The following is a 24,553-nucleotide window of genomic DNA, read 5'->3' as shown; positions in this document are numbered from 1 at the left end:
AGAACCATTGTCTACACACTTACTAGAAGAGCGAGCTCACACTTTAGTATTATTAATAACAATTAACACAATATAATAATAAAAAATAATAATAATACAAAAATTAACAGAGCATTCGGACAAAACTAGCCCTTCATCGTTTGGAGACTTGTAAAATATACACACCACCCTATATTCTCGACGCCCATCCATCATGCATTTTGTTTTCACTTTTCGACGGATTAGGTAATCTTCTGATATATCTTTGTGACAAGTTACAATTAAGTAATGATAATCAAGAAGAGCTTTCGGTGTAATTTGCATATCAAAAATATAATTCAAAGTTATTGTTTGCTTTCCATAAAATCGATTAATCGAAAGTTGTATATAGAGCAATATGCATTGATTATATTAGTCAAATTGTTTTTAATGTCTACCGCCTTGCTTGCCCTTATTTATACCGTTGTTTACTGATCATCATAAACAAATAATATACATACCTTCATCAGATGCATGTGGAGGTTTTGCTGGATTAACTGGGGTATCTGTACAACCAAAAAATATCTAACTTTTTAGACACGGTTATTTTAATAGATTCCCTTACATAATGTATAACAGGGGATTCCTTCAAAAAGTTCAATATGCCTTGATAGGCCTATAATAATATTGAGTTACTTAAATTATTGTTAGAACCAAATGATACGCGTGTTATTTATTTTACAAATAAAGTGCAACTATTTGTCTTCCTTTGTTTGGTTTAATACAATATTATTTAGAAAACTAAAAGTAATTTATTATTTGTATATGATTAATATATATATAAACACAAGAGGCAAAGAAAATTAATTCTAAACCGCCCGGTGATATACTGAAATTTAATTAATTAATTTGAAACGATAAAGATGAGGAAATCTGTGAGAATGAGAAAAAGTCGCCCCAACCGAGACTCGAACTCGGACCGCCTGCTTGATATGCATATGTCCTAACCATTAGACCACTGGGGCTTTCATGGTATTGTTCGAACTCGATTGGATAAAGACTCTTTAACATTAATATATATATATATAGTATTGAAATTAAAGTATTATTAAGTAGATAGTAGAGGCTAATTAAGTACAAACTGACAAATTAAAAATGCTTTCAATAACTAATTAATAACAAAGTCTTGGATTTTTATAGATTCCATAGCATGGATGTTTATATATATTTAATTAAACTAAAATAACATTTTGTTACAATACATTTTTGTTTTTGTTTTTACAAATAATTTCATTAAAAATTTTTAATAAATTATTTTAAATCCTCTATTCACGAATTCAGTATTTGACTATGACATTCACAAACTTTACATAGTCATATATCTTATAGACAAATTTGCCATCATTGCCACCATTTGAATCATCAGACAATCATAATGGTTTATTATTTACTGGAAGTGATTCACACAACGTGTAACATTTATTATATTAAATTAAAAATAAACATAATTAATGTCTCTTTACAAACATAAATGTCATAATGAAGATAAACTAAACAAAGTTCGGCTCCACTCAGACTCTCTCAGCCTATATTATGTTTAAGTATGTTTAATTGAAAGGGATTACATTTTTTTAAATAAACAGAGAAAATATGGCAATATTTTCCAAAAACTAATTTCTTTAAAATCGGTCAGAAAATAGTGTTTTTTAATACATTACACTTTTCAGTAACTTGTTATTAGTTTTAAAAATAATTAATCATTATCTGATTTAAGAAAATGCCTCAGTTAATATTATTCAAAATTAGTAACTGTGTATGTTATTCAGTCTATTTCACTAATTTTGTGTACGATTTGATTGGATTTGATTCCAAAGGAAAGAGATCAATGTTTAAATGCGAAACCTTGTATGTTTTAAGTTTATAACGGCATACAATGTGTAACGCAAAATGTATTACATTTATAACCAAAAACACATTTTTCCACACCTTATATATACAATCGATTTATTCAAATTGTATTTAAATTTATGTATAGGATCATCAATTAATGACATTTTGCTGGAAATGGAGAGGTTTTAAGAAGAATGGGCACGAGTGGAGCAAATAATACTGTATGAATGAAAGGAAGTAAAGAAAGAAGCATTACAGAGGATGATTTTGTGGAATGAAAGTTAATGTGAAAATTCATTCATCTTGATAGACATATAATATTGATTAACACAAATTAATGTTGGAACCAGATGATATGTGTGTTATTTATTTTACAAATAAAGTGCAACTATTTGTCTTTCTTTGTTTGTTTTAGTAGTTTGAGAAAACATTATGTAGGAACTTAAAAAGCTCATTATTGCTCTATTGATGGTTGTGCTGCTAACATTTTAACTTAACTTGAACTTTATTATCGCAATTCATTATATAAATAAATTGAAGTTGAACATAAAATACCGCATATGCATATAAAAACAAGGCCAATAGCCATAAATCGCGTTCAAAAAGTAATGTACTTTAAAACTTGTCTGTACATCAAAACAAAAGACAGACCGACATAGTGAACTATTGCGTCGTAAAAATACAAAACATAGCACTCAACACGTAATCAAAAATAAACAAGATACACAAAGAACAAATTAAATACACACGCCGGGCTATGCAGTATTTTACCAGTTCATGAAAACAAAATGGTTTGTATTAAATGATTTTGACCTTTTAATTAGGTTTACATATTGGTAAATAAAATGTGTTACTGTGTTTTAGACAAGACGAAGTGTATCTATATAAATTATGGTTAATTCTGACATAGGCGAGCACAATGAACAAACTTCGGGATAAATTTCCGCCTTGGATACCAACCTTATCTATCTCAAATGTACCGCGAAACGTAGATTTGATAACATGAGTTTTCAGTATTACGCTATTGTTCCATTGTCCCGTGACTTCTGGCAAAATGGCCGTTGGTGGCGACACTCAATATTTTTATTCGTCGATAAGTCCAGAAAATAATAATATTATAATGATATAATTTGAATTATGAAATAGGGGGGCTGAAATGACAGGCTTTTGCTTTACGTCCTAATTAAAATTTGATGTTAGTTAATAGTAACTAATTAGTTAGTAACTAATGATTTATTTAATTATAGAAGGCCTTTACTTTTACGTAAACTACAATGTGATTTTAGTGATTCAACTGATCGTGAACTAGTGTAATTAACTTGTTTTAGATATTCAACTAATCAATTATATTGATTAAAGCCATTTACTTTACGTGAACTACAATTTCTTTTAGTAACTTAACTATTATTGAAGGCCTTTACTTTTACGTGAACTACAATGTGATTTTAGTGATTTACTGAATGGTGAACTACAATTTATTTGTTTTAGATATTCAACTAATCAATATAAAGGCCTTTACTTTATGTGCAATAAAATTTGTTTTAGCAATTTAATTAATTATTTATGCTATGTATTAATCACGTAATCAAATTTAGGTGCTATTCAATGTTACTACAGGAGGCCTGGTACCAGGGACACGCCTTTTGTGTTTATATTATCGATTATTTGCTGCTTGCTCTGTTTATAATTATAAATGGTGTCTACTACGACCGATATATAAGTAGGCTACGAAAGTTGTTATTTTGATCATTTTGTTCAAAAATTAACAAGATGCTGTTGTCATGATATATTGTGATAAAAATGTGAAGGCACCGCTAACTGTCACCCACTTGATAAACTATGCTTTTGGTCTCTTGGTACGGTCACGTTAAAGACTGTTTCAGTGATTGATGACCCCTATTAACGGTTTCCTCCTGTGTGTAACGTTCATATAATATATATAATATATATGTTATAGGCCTATGTATACTGTTCTTTACAATTATATTATTTGCATCTTACGTTTGCTGTAAAATTTTTACATCATTACAGTAGAATTAATGTACATTTCGTTTACAAATAATTAAATCTATTGAGTAACTTTTCATTACCCTGAAAGCGATATTTTTGCCGTACATAATTTACGGACCACCATGACACATCACAAAATCAACATGCATTACTCATCAGTCATATGCATAGGTGTTACCCGGGCCTCAATTTCCAGAGGCGTTGGCCATGTTTTCGAGAGTCATTCGGGTACACCCACGAGCGAAGCAGGCGAACCCTTTAGTTTTGCAAATTCAAAATCATTCATTATATCATGAGTATGTATAACAAGCGTTTACATAGTTCAGTGATAGTGATTTATGTAAAATCAACATCTAAATGCATTCGTGTTTTTTTTAATAACCTATACTGCATGTTAATCTTCTTTAATGTTTATGCTGCGTATGTTTTATTTTAAAACAGTATCGTAATTTTCAAACCGTTCTATTTTTGTATATTTAGGAGGAACTGTGCGTAAATAAAATATGAGTCAATATGAGACACGATTATTTTAATAGATTCCCTTGCATTATGTATGACAGAGGATTGCTTTAAAAGGCCTAATTCCTTGATAGGCCTTTAATAATATTGAGTAACTTAAATTATTGTTAGAACCATATGATAAGTGTGTTATTTATTTTACAAATAAAGTGCAACTATTTTTCTTCTATTGTTTGGTTCAATTCAATATTATTTAGAATCTAGTTAATTATCTCGTTTTGCTCTATTTGTGCTGCTGAAATGCTATACTATGCAGAGTGTATTTTGCAAACTTAAAATCATTTTTTTATTACGAATATGTATGACAAGCGTTTTCAACATAATCTAAATTCATTCGTTCATTAAATCAAAAATGTGTATAGATTTTTTGTAATTTGTCTATCCTATTTGTTAGTGATCTGAATGAAATACAAGACATTAATTGCAACATCACGGTTTACTTTTTTAATTATCTTTACCGGTGTCTACTTGTTTGAAACTAGTTGCTTCAGCTGCATCTTTATGTATTAAGTAGATAGTAGAGGCAAAATAAGTAAAAATCGACAAATTGAAAGGCTTTCAATAACTAATTAATGAGAAGGTCTTGGATGTTTATGGATCCCATCCATGATTTTTCATATATTGTTATTTAAACTAAAATAACATTTTGCTACATACATTTTTTTGTATTGTTTTTACAAATAATTGTATTATAAAGAATATTTTAAAAAGAAATATTTTAAATGCTCTATTCATGAATTCAATATTTACGGTAGTCGATATTAAGATCGTTTTATTATATACCTTTATTCGTTGCTTTACCTTCATTGGCTTCATGTTCTTTACTCTGATCTAGATCAAAAAATAAATAATGATTGATATTGTTTAATTATTGTAATGATTAATGCCTAATAGTGAATCAAAATTAATCAATTTGTAAGAACCGGCAAATATACATCCAATAAATTGAAATCATCAGACAATCATAATGGTTTATTGTTTACTGGAAGTGATTCACATTGATCTGAACTTGTAACATTTATTATATTCAATTAAAAATAAATATAATTAATATCACCTTTCAAACATAAATGTCATAATGAAGGTAAAATAAACAAAGATACTACTATTAATTGGTGGCTGCCATTTCATTTAGACATATCTAGTTGCATTACGGCTGGGATTAGCAAGTTAATGTTGATTAAATGTTGTTTTGATAGTAATTTGTGATAATTTGTACATTCCGGCTGTATTACTATTATTATGATCCAATATCATATTGAAACAGTTTGTGTCTGTCTAAAACAGTGTCTGTGAAAACGTAACTAGTAACTAAAACTAATTAATATACATTATACTGGATTCCACGTATAATAATCATTATATTATAACATTAATAATATTTATTAGCAAAAATGAAATGTAAATATACCATCAATTTCATATCTTCTCTTTTTCTTTTGGTGTTCACTGTTCAAACTGGAAGAATCACTGTTTGAATCTGAATCTTAAAGTACATTTTATAATTACGTTTTCTGACTTCAAAATGAATTAAGTGATGCAAAATTCATTCAGCTCTTTAAGTCAACGTTGGACGTACCCGTGTTTGCAATCTGTATTAGTCCCTGAATAAACTGAATAAGTTCTAAAAGGAAATCTATACAGACACTACCGGATTTATTTTTTGCTCGGTAGTGTAAAATATGGGTATGTGGAAACAATTGCCTTATTGTTTCTTTCGTTAAGGTAATGCATAAGGATGACATTACCAGTTATTCGTATGCGCAGATGTCTAATCCACTCAGTTGAAAGCCTATTATTCAGTGCACGTTTCAAAATATCCATTATTAGTGAAGTTTGATTAATTACAAAAATATACCTTCTTTTATTTTCCGTTCACGTTTTTTCGTTTTCCGTCTACCTTCACGACTTTTATTTTTCCGTTTTGATTCACGGCTAAACCTGGAATCACTGTTCGAATTGGAATCTAAATAAATGAAAAAAACAATCAATAAATATTACTTATTGTTTGTTCTTACTTTGATGTAGGCCTACTGTAGGCATACAGTGCTCTTTTAAGGATGTCGTTGATACTTTGTGTTTTGGTTTAATGGGACTGTGAGTGCTTCCAAAATAATAAGTTTAATGTGTGGTGTTTTAATGGAACAGTGAAAATAAGTGTTTTCTATGAAATACTGGTTGTTTGGAGCCTAAAAAATAGTTAATAATAGAATAATTGATCAGATGGTTGCCCTACTCTGACGTAATTTGTTCTTCATACTAAGTACAATACAACCAGTATTTCATAGAACTCCCTGACGCAAAGCTACTCCACAGTAGTTTAATACAACCCAATAGAATAATATTATTGTTTATGTTCTTACAAATTAAAATATTTTCAATTACAAAAATCTAATTTTAAAACGTCCATCGTAAATCATTGACGAATGCTAGGCCGGGAAGCTAGGCCTTTAAAAAAGCAGTGCCCCAGATTCAGACGCGGAGGAGTAGATCAGTATAGGACGGCGCGCACAACCAGATGATTTCTGAACGCGATCAGTCAACAACGTCCCGTGGCAATATTCTCAAAATGTTTACAAAAACCTGGACGTGCATTAGAGCTAAAGTAATCACCATTAATCACTTTTCCGTTATTAGACAGGGCCAATTCCAAATGATGCGTGATTAAAAGGATTAATTCCAAATGATGCGTGAAATACAGTCAGGTGTGTTGTAATATTATATAATATATATTGTGAGGTATGAGATGAAAAGACTTCCAGTTGCCATCACTATTAACGAACAAAATATTAAAATGGTAGACGAATTTAAGAATCTTGGTGTTGTGCTTGATAAACACAAAGTGTATCCATAACTAACATAGCAAGTAGAGAATGCTTTTCCTTTGTAAACTTAAAACATTCAACAATATCATACGTGAACGTCTCAACTTATTTTTCCATAGCGATATTACTATTAGAAGTGTTCTTTTATTCAGCTCTATTGCCTTGATCTCGAATCTTATACAAAAGGAATAAACATCATCTCAAATTGTAAATTGGCCAGTAAAATCATCGAAATCAGCATTGAACCTCTCATTTCTCGTCATTAAAGAGACATCCTAAAAACTAAAACTCTTCATCTTCTAAATGAATTTTTCAAGTTCTTAAAATATTAAAAGTATAATTATATTCAATTCAAGTCTGTAAGATTGCTTTAGAATCACTTGTTACAATTGAAGGATGAATCATATTTATACACAATGGCTGAAACAGAAACAGATTACACGGTGGTCCGTAGAACTACGCGTAAATAAACAAAAAACAATATTGCACAGGAATCGCAAAAAAAGTAAACAACATAATTTAAAAACAGCGGAAGTTTAATTTAAAGGTTGTCTTCACCCAACTGACTTAATGTTTTGTCTGTAGAAATTAAAGTTGTTGATGGTAAGGCAATAGTACATTACTAAAAGTGGTTGAATCAATGACATCTGATATACAAATTTTCGTAAGGGAAAAATTCGGTTCGGGTTGCTCATTTTAGTAGTAATAGGCTACAGAGAACTCGGGTTTGAATAAGATATAAAATAAAATCCATCCCAACTTTAACGGGTTAGCAGTGTAAAAGTAATAGGCCTACAGGTAAAACAAACTGCTTTATTGTTTATTTTGTTGATATGTTGATGTAAGAATATCATGGCATCTCTAGTTATTCGTATGCGCAGATATCTAATCGACTTAGAAAGCTTATTATTGGTCTAGTTGCACGTATAAAAATATCCATTATCACTGAAGTTTGATTCCATTAAAACAATCAATGTATACCTTCTTTTCTTTTCCGTTTACGTTTATCCGATTTCCGTTTATCTCCATGTCTTTTCTTTTTTGGTTTCGTTTTACTGCTACAACTAAAATCGCTGTTTGAATCTGAATCTTTAAAAAAAGGGAAAAAAGCGATTATCAATATTTCTTGTTTTTATTTTTGATATGTAACAAACTGCTTTGCATTGCTTGTCCAGTGATCATTTGTGTTAATTTCCTTTTACTCATCCACGGTTAATATATTTTATTAAATGGTTAAAGATGTATTGTCCTCCAAAAACATGAAAAATGAAGATTAATTAAGTCAGACTTTGAATAGGTTATTTTGTAGTTTTAATAAAGTGAATCACTTCCGTAGAAAAAAGACGGAAAAAAATAATATTTTCACTTATAAAATAACATGATAAATGGTTAAATTCAACCAAAAATCTATTGGCTGGCAACCAATTTTACCATTTTTGCTTTAAATTCCATTTTTTCAGGTGAATACATTTTCTTTTAGGGGGACAATACATCTTTAATGGATTAATGGATGTAAAACCTTTTGAATATGTGTTTCAGCCAAAACTAATGACAAAAAGCTTCTTTTTTTAAAAAAACACACAAATAATATATATTGCACGAATTATGCTTTTCTAATGTCCACCAGTAAATGCCGATCCTAAAGAATATACATAAGTCGCCTTTAGAACCAACAAAGTAGGCATGGAAAGAAACGTTAATACGGTCATACTGCGTTGAAACACCGGTTCTCGTCAGATTAAGTTAAGCCCGGTTGCTTTCTGGATGGGAGACCGTCTAGATAGAGCGATGGGTGCTGTATATACCAGAGAGTGATGATGGTGTAATGATAATATCGGACCAGCATGTGATAGGCATGGGTTCGAGGTTATCTGTACCATACTAATTGCATCTTTAGGCAAGATGCTTTACTCTCATTTCCTCATCCTTCGGATGTGATGTAAAGCTGTTGGTCTCGTGTACTTAAGAGTGCACGTTAAAGAACTTGGTAGACTATTCGAAAAGAGTAGAGGATCGTCTCCCGGTCTGCTGATCCGGTAGGCGCTGCACTGCTAACTGCCGTGTGTCTGTGAAGGGCCTATTCCGAATTTCCTCAGTTTCCAGTTAAGCTTGACGACCAGAATAATACATTTAAAATTTAAATATCTTACTTTTACGTTGATTCTAATAAATGTTAGCGAAAACGGCGAGCCATCTATCTATAAAAGTATAGCTGTACAGTATTATTCGTTCATTAATTACCTTTTCTATGAAATACTGGTTGTTTGGAGCCTAAGAAAATAGTTAATAATGGAATAATTAGTCAGATGTTTTGCCCTACTCTGACGTAATGTGTACTTCATACTAAATACATTTGAGAATACTTGCGAAAAAAATTCGCAAGTAGTTCTCTGGTGGGACTCTTTAATACAATTACAACCCTGTTGGTGCAGTACCCGCTGCTTACTTTGGCTCGAATCTAATCACTAGCCATCAGTGCAAGCTCAGTGGTCTATAGGTATGAAAGCCAGGCTAGTGATCTGGAGGTCGTGGATTCGAGTCCCACCCAAGAACTACTTGAGAATTTTTTCGCAAGTATTCTTAAATGTACTTAGTATGAAGAACAAATTACGTCAGAGTAGGGCAAAAACATCTGATCAATTACTCAACTCTCTGACGCAAAGCTACTCCACAGTAGTTTGATACAACCCAATAGAATAATTGTTTATATTCTTACAAATTAAAATATTTTCAATTACAAAAATCTAATTTTAAAACGTCCATCTTAAATCATTGACGAATGCTAGGCGCGGCCGGGAAGCTAGGCTTTTAAAGAATTGAAGCAGTGCCCTAACTTTAGACGCGGAGGAGTAGATCAGTATAGGACGGCGCGCACAACAAGATGATTTCCGAACGCGATCAGTCAACAACGTCGCGTGGCAAAATTCTCAAAATGTTTACAAAAACCTGGACGTGCATTAGAGCTAAAGCCATTTTAAACACTTTTCCGTTATTTGGCAGGGCCAATTCCAAATGATGCGTGATTAACCAATCAAATTGTAAGAATACAGTCAGATGTGTTGTGATATTATATAATATTGTGAGGTATGAGATGAAAAGACTTCCAGTTGCTATCACTATTAACGAACAAAATATTAAAATGGTAGACGAATTTAAGTATCTTGGTGTTGTACTTGATAAACACAAAGTGTATCCATAACTAACATAGCAAGTAGAGAATGCTTTTCCTTTGTAAACTTAAAAATGATTGTAACAAGCAATGTGTTTTAGATGAACTAGATAGTGATGCATAGTGATGAGTTGTTTGTCTTCCCTCGTGGTATTAATGATTATATATCTAAGTTAGCTCTGGGTAAGTCTGCTGGATGTAATGGCCTGTCCAGTGAGCACTTGCGCTATGCTAGTGGAAAACTCTCAGTTCTACTTAGTATTTGTTTTAACCTTTGTTTAAAAAACGGTACGGTCCCAAGAGGTATGACTGATGTCATTCTCGTACCTATCGTAAAATCTAAGTCAGGCGACATTACAAGCAAGGATAATTATAGACCGATTGCCCTAGCCTGTTTAATATCTAAGGTTTTAGAACATGTTCTTATCGAATTATCTGGTGATACTATAACTTCTGATGACAGACAATTTGCCTTTAAATCTAACCATGGTACAGAAACTTGTATTTTTGTTTTTAAACAAAATAGTTGATTACTACTATCGTAATGGTAGCCCTGTCTATGTATGCTACCTCGATGCTTCTAAAGCCTTTGATAGGGTGAACCATTGGTCACTTTTTAAGAAATTAATTATTAATGATACTCCACGTCCAATTGTTAGAGTACTAAAAGCTTGGTATAATATTCAGTGTTTCATTGTTAAATGGGGCAAATCCTTTTCAGAGCCCTTTCATGTATCAAATGGTGTTAGACAGGGAGGAGTGATGTCTCCCCATCTGTATAATATGTATATAAATGACCTTATCATTAAGCTTAGCAACAGCAAAGAAGGGTGTGAGTTAAATAATATTAAATTTAACAACCTATCGTATGCAGATGACATGGTGCTTATATCACCTTCTGCATCAGGGTTGCAACATTTAATTAAAATATCTGAATGCTTTGCGGCCAAAAATGATATTGTTTACAATGCTAAGAAATCATCTTGTATGATAATCTGTCCTAAGGCACGGAGTATTCAATTGAAACATATTATTACCATTAATGACAAAAGCTTAGAATATGTTGACTCAACCACATATCTTGGTCATGTTATATCCTTGGATTTATGTGATGAGTTTGATATAAAGCGGCAATACAGATCTTTGTGTATCCGAGCCAACTCCTTGGTCAGAAAATTTAGTATGTGTTCTATCAATGTGAAATGTGTTTTATTTAGAACATATTGTGTTAATATGTATTGCGCTACATTATGGTGCAACTATAATCAAGGTACCTTGCGATCTCTCCAGGTATGCTACAATAATGGTTTGAATGTTGTTGCAAAGGCCTCGACATTGCAGTGCCAGCCTCATGTTTACGGAATGTAGAATTCCCTCTTTTTATGAATTGTTAAGAATAACAATATATGGCCTGATGTGTAGACTTAATGCAAGCAAAAATATTTTAATCTCAACGATTATAAGCAACGTCTTAGTTAAGTCGAAGATGCTCTCCAGATGGAATGCCATCCTCAGATGAGTAGTAGTAATTTTTATTTATTTCATTTATATGTAATTTACTTTCTATGGACCAGAGTTTCCGAAATAAAAGATTGAATGAATGAATGAAAACATTCAACAATATCATACGTGAACGTCTCAGCTTATTTTTCCATAGCGATATATTAGAAGTGTTTTTTTATTCAGCTCTATTGCCTTGATCTCGAATCTTATACAAAAGGAATAAACATCACCTAAAATTGTAAAGTGGCCAGTAAAATCATCGAAATCAGCATCGAACCTCTCATCCTAAAAACTAAAACTCTTCATCTTCTAAATAAATTGTTCAAGTTCTCAAAATATTAAAAGTATAATTATATTCAATTTAAGTTTGAAAGATTGCTTTAGAATCACTTGTTACAATTTAAAGATGAGTCCTATGTATATACAATGGCTGAAACAGAAACAGATTACACGGTGGTCCGTAGAACTTCGTGTAAAAAAACAAAACACAATATTGCACAGGAATCGCAAAAAAAGTATAAAAAAAAAAAAAATTAAAAACAGCGGAAGTTTAATTTCAAGGTTGTCTTCACCTAACTGACTTAATGTTTTGTCTGTAGAAATCAAAATGCAATAGTGAATTACTAAAAGTGGTTAAATCAATGACATCTATATATTAATTATGGTTAATTCTGACATAGGCGAGCACAATGGGAAAACTTTGGTATAAATCTCCGCCTTGGATACCTACCTTTTCTATCTTAGATGTACCGCAAAATGTAGATTTTATAACATTAGTTTTCAGTAGTACTACGCTATTGTTCCATTTTTGTCTTTTACAACGACACAATTTAGCGTAACCATGGATTAAAGAATAGAAGGATATGCATCGACGTGAGATCAAGGGTTCCTTGACTCTCGCCGACAGACCGCGGACCGCCCACAATGTTATCAGTTTAATTAACCGCATGGTAACAACGAAACGGTCGCGTGCCTAATATATTGTTTACTGCACATGTGCAACGACATTTAAACATGTTGGCTACGCTTCTTTCGCGCGTTCTTTGGTGGCATGATGTTTTAGCGCTAGCAACAACGGCGACGAACAATTTATACGACGACGAATTTAGTTATAACCTTTCTGATGAGGAATTGTAAATGCTATAATTGTAATTAGTATAGGTTTCTGCCGCGATTGATCTACGCTAATGTTTTTATGACATTAAAGTAGCATTTTATGACCTGTAGTAGCCCTACATCTGAGACAATAACTATTTGTTGTCTCAGCCTAGCCCTACATGTAAAATTACAAAATCAGCAAGGATACTAGGCCTAGGCCTTTTCTTCTAGGCTTACTAGTAAACCATATGATTTGCCGACATTGATACTGCCTAGGTAGGCCTAGGCTAATCTTAAGTGTAGTAGATACAACGTGTAATCATGATCTATATACTCACCGTTTTCTTACTTCTTGTGTGAATAATAATAGGTACTTCGTTTGTTCGTGATTAAGTTTGCCCTGCGTGTACTTTTCAAAACGACCGCTAGGTAACGAATCGCAACTATACATAGCCAGCCAATCCCGGATCAGGGATCGCTGTTTTCATTCAATTAGACTCGGTGATTGGATGTGATGTGGATGACATAACCACTAGCCAATCACCAGGCACTACAATTTAAATATAATCACATCGATAATTAAGGAGATTTATGAAGAAACCACTGCTTAGCCATATATTAAAAACACGATTGTTGTATGGGTGAACACCGGCCACGCTAACAACATACATGGTCAAATGCATAATTTAATATTCTATAGATTAACGCAATTTTTAATGACAGAAGATGGCAGGCAAATAATGATAATTCAAATATAAAAATTGCATATTTTATTAATATTACCAACTACTTAAAATTACCAGTCGTAAGAAAGTGAACTTTTCGTAGTCCGATTGTGATGAAACTAAAACAGAATTATTCAGCAATATATTTTTGTTGTCAATTAATCATCGACGCAGACATGTCAATAGAACATTCAGACTGCGCATACGATTTCTACATGGTTACGTTTTGGTCTCAAAAAATGTAACAGTTGATTCGCAGCGTTTTACAGAGGGCCGCGGTTAGAGACACGGAGTTCAATGAGCATGTTTGTTTGATTGGCAGCAGTGCTTTAGTATAGGCAAGCGCGTTGTAAAATCGTTTGATGTCACCGTCGATGCATATCCTTCTATTCTTTAATCCATGGCGTAACCTATCGAAATTTGTGGATATCACAGAGTTATTTTCACACACTCGCGTTTTTGTTCAACTGGCTTCCGGGTCCGTCACTTCCTGTAAATTGGCCGTTGGTGGCGACATTCAATATTAAATTCAAATATTTTAGTGGTTCAACTGATCGTGAACTACTGTAATTAGCTAATTAATAATCATTTTATCAAATTTAGGTGCGATTCAATGTTATTATAGGAGGCTAATTGAACTAATTATTTATGTTATTTTATTAATCATTTTATCAGATTTAGGTGCGATTCAATGTTACTATAGGAGGCTAATTGAACTAATTATTTATGCTATTTATTAATCATTTAATCAAATTTAGGTGCGATTCAATGTTACTACTGTACTATAGGAGGCCTAGTAGGCCTACCAGGGAAACACCTTTACTGTTTATATTATCAATTATTTCTGTTGCTTGCTCTATTTATAACTACGACCGATACAAAAGTAGGCTACGAAAGTTGTTGATCATTTTGTTCCAAAATTAACAAGATGCTGTTGTCATGATATATTGTGATACAAATGTTAAAGCACCGCTCACTGTCACCCACTTTGATAAACTATGCTTTTGGTCTCTTGGTACGATGACGTTAGAGACTGTTTCAGTGATTGATGACCCCTATTAATGGTTTCCTCCTGTGTGTAACGTTTAGATAATATATATAATAATATAATATGTATATTATAGTATACTGTTCTTTACAATTATATTATTTGCATCTTACGTTCTTGTGATTAATTGTAGGCCTAATACCAATTGTTTTTACATCATTACAGGAGAATTAATGTACATTTTGTTTACAAATAACTTTTCCCTTTACGTTCCTATAGCCACCGATTGGTGTCAAGTGTCCATACATCATTACTGACAGGGGACATAATCAATCATAATTGGCATACATTTTGCATCTTACCAAACTTATTTTCAGTACAGGTTCAAATCTCACACACTCATTCGGCGGAAGGCCGAATTATTATATTAATTAGCCTACAACCTTCCTTAAGGAGGCAATACACGCGTATAGTTTACCAACAACTTCGTGTGTTCAGTTACCATCCATCTACATCCCTCTGATGTCATTTCACATTCTTACTACCTCATCAGAACGTTAATGGCATTTCACAACAACAGTCCCACATAGAATACCCACGTTACCTTATAACTTGCCCTACCACAATATACTAATATTACCCTGGAAGCGATATTTTTGGCGTACCTAATTTATGGACCACCATGAAACATCACAATATATACAAATTTTCGTAAAAGTAAATCGCGCGTTACTTAATTAAGTTGAGTTAGATAATTCGTTATTGACGATTAAAACGAATTAGGTTAAACGATTTGCCCCAAATAGGAGAGTTTTCCTTCTACGATAATTGTTTTTTAATAGCTGAAAACCGGTCAGACAGCTCGAGTACAGCATCATAAAGTTGAAGACAGGCCAATTGTACTGTAAATACATATTAACCATTTTAGGTCGCCATTTGAAGCGCAAATTTCTTACTGTGATTGTGGGTACTGTTAAATATATAAACACATATGCAAATAAACTTTATTACTGACAGTTGCTTTTCAACGTTTGTATTAATTAGTAATTACAAAAAAATATAAACGTCGTAGTGGTGTATCTTTACATATGTGCTTTAATATTTCAATCGATTATGACAGTGACCGTTTCAACAAAGTATTACATCGCAAATGTTTTATTAGTGGTATATTATTTATACATCATTAAAACAAATATTTCAATACTGAGTGGATAAAAGAATATATTTAAAAATTGTTACTCTTTGCGCCCATCCCCTTCCCCATCCCTTAACCCTAATGTTACATACAAAACACAATTGGGTTTGTTTAAATTTGACTCATTTTCTGACAAATTTTTTTTTCGGAAGTAATTCCCAGGGTGCAAATTGTAGTTGACTACATACGAATCACCGTGTCTATTTATTCGTTCCTGTAAACGACATGTATTTTATAGTCCTGAAATCGCCATTTTTTAAATGCTAAATTACTATATTCGAGCTGTGAGCACGACCTAGACGCGAGCGTACCATCTAGAAAATATTTATACCATGTAGTAAATAGTAAATATTTATACCATGGAGCTATCTAATTTATAGCTCAATGCTCATATCATGTATCGCTGCAGCTTGAGTGTGGAAATTGTTTGGGGCGTATAACAAGCATTAATAACAGTCACTAACATGTAAACATTATAATTTTAAAACAATATTATTATTCACACAGAAACATTTTAAAATGAGTGCTGTAGGCCTACTTATGAGTGTGGTTTGGTTTCTCTAATATGCAAAACTGAATCTAAAGTTAAAGTTAATTAAGCATTTTAAATTCTTTCCATTAATTACCGTTTCTATGAATTACTCTTTTGGAGGTCGATGGCCTATCTACGTCCTCTTCGTGATCATCATTACTATCTAGAAATTAAATGTTGAATAGTTAAATTGTAATGTTTGATACCTAATACACATTGAATATTCTAATTCTACTGTATAGTAAATTAGTAAAAACCGTCTAATTGAAAGTAAATAAATATGTTCTTAGAATTATTGTTTACTGAATATTTTAATTAATCTCACAAAATTTAATATTATTTGAAATCCAACAATATTTACTTTACTTAAAAAACAAAGTAATTGTCTTACTTCAATTTGTAGAGGTTGTGTTTGCTATGTCAGTTTATTTTTTGTCTGTTTCAATTAGTAAAATTGGAAATAGTACATACTGTACTTTTGAAAAGAGGACAGATACACTGCCGTATCGCGATGCCCATCTATCATGTGTTTTATGGGGTTCCGTCATTTTTGACAGAGTAAGTAGTCTTCTTACATATCTTTGTGAAAAGTTACTCATTCAATTAAAGTACCGTGATTTTGACATGTAAATATAGCCTACATGATACCACATACTGTAGAATTTACAATCTCAAAATCACATTCATAAAATCTTTATCAAACAAGGCAAAAATACGTACTGGCTTGGAATAGCATTCGCAAGTTGTATCCAGTACATATATGCATTGATTATATTAAAATCAACGGCCTACCACCTAAAATACATTTTCTTAGATGAGATGAGTGGTAGTAATTAGTCTTGTTTATTTTTATTTAATTTATATGTAGTTTTACTTTCTATGGACCAGAGATTCCAAAATAAAAGATTGAATGAATGAATAATGTTGTTTACTGATCACCATTAACAAATAATTTACATACCTTTATCAGACTCCTTTGGAGGTGTTGCTGGATTAACTGGAGTATCTGTACAACCGAAAAATATGTAACTTTTTAGACATGATTATTTTAATAGATTCCCTTGCATTATGTATGACAGGGGATTGCTCAAAAGAGTAATATGCCTTGATAGGCCTATAATAATTGAAACCTTAAATTCATGTTAGAACCAGATGATACATATAGGCCTATAGTAAATCAAAATCAAATCAATTTATAAGAACCGGCAAATAATCATCCAATAAATTGAAATCATCAGACAATCACAATGGTTTATTGTTTACTGGAAGTCATTCACACAACGTGTAACATGTATTATATTCAATTAAAAATAAACATAAGTATGGATTACATTAAAAAAAACATATGGCAATATTTTCCAAAAACTAATTTCTAAAAATCAGAAAATAGTGTTTTTAATACCTTACACTTTTCAGTAACTTATTAGTTTACAAAATCATTAATAATTATTTGATTTAAGAAAATGCCTCAGTTAATATTATTCAAAACTAGTAATTGTATATGTTATTCAGTCTGTTATGGCTTATATTTCACTAGTTTTGTGTACGATTTGATTGGATTTAATTCCAAAGATAAGAGATCAATGTTTAAATACGAAACCAGATGATCTTTTATTAATCTTATAACGGCATACAATTTGTAACGCAAAATGTATTATATTTATAACCAAAAACACACTTTACCAAACCATATAATATTTTATATACAACCGAGTTATTTAAATTTTATTTAAATGTATGTATAGGATCAAATAATGACATTTTTTGGAAATGAATAGGTTTTAAGAAGAATGGGCACACGTGGAGTAATAATACTATTTGAATGAAAGGAAGTAAAGAAAGAAGCGTTACAGAGGATGATTTTGTGGAATGAAAGTTAATGGGAAAAGAAGCAGAGGCCGGGAATAACATACACTAATAACACAATGGACAGCAATGAGTTATGATAGGCTTGATAGGCCTATCATATTGATTAACTCAAAATATTGTTGGAACCAGATGAAATGTATGTCATTTTACAAATAAAAGTGCAACTATTTGGTTTCCTTTGTTTGTTTTAGTAGTTTGAGAAAACATTATGTAGGAACTTAAAAAACTCATATTGCTCTATTGATGGTTGTGTGCTAACATTTTAACTTAACTTGAACTTTATTATCACAATTCATTATATAAATAAATTGATGTTGAACATAAAATATCGCATATAAAAAATACAAAGCATAGCACTCAACACCTAATCAAAGATAAACAAGATACATAAAGAACAAATTAAATACACACGCTGGGCTGTGCAGTATTTTACCAGTTCATGAAAACACAATGGTTTGTAATAAATGATTTTAGTTTTACATAATGGTAAATAAAATTCGTTACTGTGTGTTGGACCAGACGAGGCGTATTTTGCAAATTCAAAATCATTCATTATATCACGAGTATGTATGACAAGCGTTTACATAGTTCATTATGTAAAATCAACATCTAAATGCATTCGTTTCTTTTTTAATAACCAATACTGCATGTTAATCTTTTATGTTTATACTGCGTATGTTTTATTTTAAAACAGTATCGTGATTTTCAAACCATCCTATTTTTGTATATTTATGAGGAACCTTACGTAAAAAAACATGAGTCTGAATTAAATAATAAACATTAAAAATGCTCTCTTCACTAATGTTATTTCTTTAATTGCGTAATTAAAATAATGCAACATCACGGATATTCAAATTATAATTTTATACTAGGAGATACTTGTTTGAAAGTCATTGCTTCACCTGCATCTTTTCATGATCATTAGTATCATTTATAAATTGTTTAATTAGGGACTATTTGTATATGATTAATACCGGATGATTATTAAAATTAAACTATATATTAAATAGACAGTAGAAAAAGTAAAATCCGACAAATTGAAAAGCCTAAAGCTCCCTCTACACTATCAAACTAGTTTGACAAAAAAAGTGTGTCCAAATATGGTAGTGATATGCTTAAATATGGTAGTGATATGACATCATCATTTTTATGTATTGGCACATCTCATTTTTTTTTTATCACATAAAGTTTGATAGTGTAAACAGAGCTTAAGTAATTAAAAAGTCATAAATTGTCATCGATTTTCATGGAGGTTTATCTTCAATTAAAAACTCAAATAAACTTTTGTTACATACAGTTTTTTTCACAAATAATTTCAATATCAAAAATATTTAAAAAGAATCTAACCCTGTTTAATGGAAGTGTAACAGTTATTATATTCAATTTATTATTTTGAATGAAGATTTTTAGTCATTGAAAAAAAAAATCATCATTAAATCTATCTCATCGTTAAAATAAATAGTAAAATCAAGGCGAAGAAATACATACCTGTACTAAGTAGGCCGAGTTCTTTCTGGGCTCGTTCTCCAAGAAGACGTACAAACTCATTTAACTCTTTTGGTAAAATGAGTTTCTTCTCTAACTCAAGTATCACATCCCAGAGGCTTTTATATTGCTTTAGTCGATACTTTGATGCAACCCTCCGTGCCGCAGCAGGAGATCCAGATTGTCTCACAGCCCGAAAGAGTCGTTCTCGTTCTGGTTTTAATTTATTTTCACCAGTACATTTGATATTGTTATCTGTTATATACTGACGTACAAGATGTTCAGCATCTTTTGGGCCGGCTAATCTGGTAATCTCCAGCAAAAGGGTGACATCAGTTGGTGTAATAACACCAGGGCCACCTTCGCTATCGAGCTTGTTGAATAAATCATTTGCAATAGATTCTGCATCAGTAAGGTCTGCTATTGGTAGATGATCACTTACGCAAAATCTGAGCAATTTGTAGTCCTCGCCTTCATAATGCTTACCAAGTTCGGATTTCAACACTCTAAACTCACTTTTAAGATCTGACATTTTTCAAAGCTTGTATTTGTCTGCAAAAACAATTTAATTTTAACATGACGAATGTAATCAGGAATATGTTTTTTGTTGTATTTTTTTTATTTTTGCGGTTTATTTTGCGCTACTTATGTCTGTCTAATTGTATTTTACCGTCATGAGCTGGCTACAGCGTGTTAGAATTCTATTAGAGGAATATAAAGGGTTCGAACAAATTAATCTGAAAGTAAAGCATTTTTTAGAATGTCATGTATTTTTTAAAAGATCTGTTTTCAGAGCTACAGTATAGGCCTACACTTCTCTTTTATATATAGCTTTAACATACACCTCCTAAAATGCCCTTTCCAACATTCACAAATTTTGCACTGAATAAACATGAATTAGAACGTTACAAAATACAGTACTCAGTCATCAGTCACTGTGCCGAGAACACTACCTCGTGGTATTCCGATTTCAATGTTTCTTTTTTTGTTCACATTTTATTATCGTCTCATCAACCTGTGTTCTTTCACTAAGGTTTTTTTTCAATAGTGTGATCAACTGTAAAGACTCATTCACAAATATCTAAAAAACACGTCCGATCATTCTTCCTGCTCATTTAGAGATTCAGTTCATTCATCAATCAATGATTGTTGCGCGATCTTATCTAAATGCTTATTAGTCTAAATTTATTATTATTATTATTAATATAAGCTGAATTGTTTAAATAATCCGCTAATTGATTCTGTATAGTCAATCTGTGTTTCTTGTTTTGTCTTACTAATAGACCACCCCAAGAAGATGATAGATATGGTTATATTTAGGCCTAAACAATTATACGATTCACAAATAATTGCACAATATTACATAGATGTAGCCAATTTTTTTTTTAAACAGGGAACTCCCAAAATCCACACAAACAAAGAAAAAATTAGTTAAGAAAGTATTTTTCTGTTTGAAACCATCTCCCGCTCGGTACTTTGCACATTGGCCAATCAATGTCACTTTGACCCCCGAAAATCATTCCGTGCACCTAATTATATTCAAAACATACCTTTGAATATACAAGCAGATATGAAAAGCAAAATGAGCTCTTTGAAAGCAATTATAACCTTTCTGATGATAAGATTCTCTTTTATTTTATTTACTGTTCAGTCACGAATTACGGAACTGTAGCCGCGTGAAAATTAAACATACATAATACGAACACATATTTCGTTTATGACAAAGTTAATCGCTTAAGATTATTTTATTGAAACTTAATCTAAACAAAATAGTTAAAACGACATATTTAGAGTACTCATGAAACAGTTTCATTTCACTGATCAATCACATACGTCCGATCTCCCTTTTAATCTAAGTTTTACTACTAGAACTAGTGAGCGCTGTTAGAAAACAAACGGAAGAAAAATAATATATCATTGGAAAAACCGACTGTTTCTGGTATTTGTATACTGAACTTCTCACGCAAGGTACCTTAGATAATAGGCTTGCAAATCCTGTGGTGCTGTAATACAATTGATCTATAGAACTTGCTTGCTTACTTTTCAATATGAACAACAATGGAATGAAACGCCTGAGGTGGTACAAATCAAACACCAGGCTTACTGTTATAGGTCCATGGTTATAGTAATAATCAACGGTCACTGATTCACAACATTGAACGAATATTATTCAGATAGACATGCTTTTTTTCTAACCAGACTATTATAACAGAATAAAAGTAACATATCTTTTTTACTAAAATTGCGATAATCATCAGTATTAATCATTAGAAACATTTCCCTTTTTTAAAAGCAGACCAGCATTAGCAGACATCACCTTTACGAAAACCGAATATGCGTCATCAAGTAAAATATCTTTGTTTTATGTTATCTATTCGGAATTGCAACTTGTCAATATATTATTATGTGAAAGATGAGGACAAGTTTAGTTTTTTATAATAATTGTAGCGCGTGTACAAATATTTATCGTATGAAACTTATGGTAATATTGCTATTGCTATCAAATCTGACGTGAAAATACTACAAATTCAACAAATGCGTAGAGAAAAAATATATAATTATATAGGCCTGTATATAAAATGTATACACTTATACACCAGTGGCTCACTTTAAAGCACTCAGGCGACATATTAAAATATGCTCAGACCATTTCTTACTTAGTATAAGCCACTAACGCGTTTAGTGTGAGGACGAATATTACAACCAAACAATGATGATAATAATAATTAGCTTGTAGTGTTTATTAGGTATTATTCTGTCGAAATTATTAAAGCAGTGCTTTCTCTAATAAAATTAATATTCACCAACGTTGATGACGTGTTAGGATGCGGTTGACAAAATAAATGACGTAGTATAGGGTCGTGTGCAAAGTTTTCAATAGCGTATGTCAATTGATGCATGCCGCCTTATTTTAGGTCTAGGATCTCAATGGACAAATTGCGTACCTAAAAATTTTGAATATTGAGTCTGAACTTGAGTCTCACTTTTTTTCCACATAAAGTAGTTACTTAACTTACTGTTGCACATTACATAAATCATTTGTTAATGAATATAGTTTTTCTTTTTTTCGTTTCACCTTAAAGCAATACGTGCAATTTAATTTTTATTTTAGTAAATAGTTTTACGTTAGTATGTACTTCCTCGAACCCTTAAAATACCGGAATGGTGTCCGGCGGGGTTTAGTTTTTTACCAACCCCGAAACCAGTTCTAAAAATATCGGAATGGTGTCCGTCTGGGTTTAGTTTTTTACCAATCCCAAAACCAGTTCTAGCAGTACCGCCGGGATGGACCGGTGTTTCACCATGTAGTTTAAGTTCTATTTATTTGTTGTTATCCGAAATCGTTCAATTCATTTCAATTTAAATGTTTTATATATTTACAAATGACAATAAATTTACGTTACTTACTTAATAATGTATGATACAATTAATTATAAATTAAATCAGTTAATTAAATTTAAAATAATATAGATTGATTTTATCTAATTTCATTTAGAAAAAGAACTCAATTTCAGGATGTTAGAAGCCTATAATTTATCAGAAAATTTTTCAAAAACAGTTTAGTAGAATCTTAGGCCACTAACCTCTATCAGATGATGTAGAATAATACAAGGTAGAGTTTATCTGTAACGTTTTGCTACCAGGGAAGAGTGAGGAGATGAGTCTCACTCTCACTCTTCCCTGTTTTGGTGGTTGCGTAGCGTATGCACACTATAATCCGTAGTTGACATCAACGGTTCTCAGATCTCAAATGATTCTGAACCCCTGATACTAAATACAAATGCCCGTTATGACATTGTAATAATCACAATACTAGATTCAACCAATGAAATAATAAGCAAACAAACAACAATAACAGGATTTTAAAAGACCTGGATATTAGGATATAATAATGGTTGATGAATACAAAGGCGTCAAACAGGTAACACGTTACGCTGACCCCTATGTCTATAAATGGTTTGTTAAACTAGCAAGACGGAAATATAATAATGAATAAAATCACCGAATAGCAAGTATAACATTTCTGACTAATAAACTGTCCTTTGGTACATCACAAATCAGATGACAGTACACTTTCCCCGACACTGAAATAAACAAGAGAAAATATCTCTTTTAACATTTTGGCTAACTCCTATCAAACACCCCTTTTAATCACTTTGTTCGGTTTAGAAATCTGAAATTGTCCACAATGTTTATTGTTTTAATACAAAATGTACTTTATTACCTTAATATCGGAGAGGGCATACGATTTAGGCCTAATATAATACTTCAAATTTAAAAAAAAAAATTTAACTCCTGCCTGTTTCTCCTGACAAAGAACGTCCAACAACACACGAGATATTGCTAACAAAAGAAACAGATTCGGCAGGGCCTATCGTTTCCTTTCATAGACACGTACAAGAATATTCCAGGATTAACAAACTTTATCATAACTGAAGAGTGGGGTTCTCTTCCCTGATTATATAAAAAATGATGAATGATAAAATTGAGGCAGAAGGAAAAATGTGTTTAAAGAAAATACATCAATAGCAAGTGCCACATCATGGTCCTTAATTCCTTCTTAAATCGATTCAGAACAGATTCATATTTTCTGAACAAAGACTAAGACTGAAATATCTACATAAAAAAAACAAAAATAAAAAGTTAAAGATTCCATCGTTTTGTTTATAAGGATTCCAATCATAAGAAAACATTATTTGAGAGAATCAATTGAGACTTTGTTGAACTATTACAAAAAGCCAATCTTTGTGTTTGTGGGCCGTTTATAGTTTTTCCTAAACGATACT

General features: G+C 31.6%; 2 protein-coding genes across 6 annotated transcripts in view; both read right to left on the bottom strand.

Moving 5' to 3' along the window:
* The window catches only part of LOC144848547 (ras-related protein Rab-39B-like), a 103,991-nt gene that overhangs the window by 11,694 nt on the left and 67,744 nt on the right, over positions 1–24,553 (bottom strand). The gene's annotated exons all lie outside the window — the stretch shown is intronic.
* LOC144848456 (uncharacterized) overlaps positions 1–24,553 on the bottom strand; it is a 44,425-nt gene that overhangs the window by 7,830 nt on the left and 12,042 nt on the right. For 3 of the 5 annotated variants that reach the window (XM_078705192.1, XM_078705190.1, XM_078705189.1), the window contains exons 2-9: positions 19,770–20,318; positions 17,374–17,418; positions 16,507–16,575; positions 8,184–8,291; positions 6,236–6,343; positions 5,789–5,863; positions 5,161–5,208; positions 480–524 (exon numbers count right to left, since the gene is read on the bottom strand). In XM_078705192.1, the coding sequence (XP_078561318.1) occupies positions 480–524; positions 5,161–5,208; positions 5,789–5,863; positions 6,236–6,343; positions 8,184–8,291; positions 16,507–16,575; positions 17,374–17,418; positions 19,770–20,298 (1,027 nt within the window). In that variant the 5' untranslated portion in view covers positions 20,299–20,318. The remainder of the gene's footprint in view (positions 1–479; positions 525–5,160; positions 5,209–5,788; positions 5,864–6,235; positions 6,344–8,183; positions 8,292–16,506; positions 16,576–17,373; positions 17,419–19,769; positions 20,319–24,553) is intronic. The other 2 variants (XM_078705194.1, XM_078705193.1) reach the window with 2 other exon arrangements.

This window comes from Antedon bifida, chromosome 7 (assembly GCF_963402885.1).
Source record: "Antedon bifida chromosome 7, ecAntBifi1.1, whole genome shotgun sequence".
Taxonomy (NCBI): domain Eukaryota; kingdom Metazoa; phylum Echinodermata; class Crinoidea; order Comatulida; family Antedonidae; genus Antedon; species Antedon bifida.
This window is presented reverse-complemented; position numbering and strand designations above follow the sequence as displayed.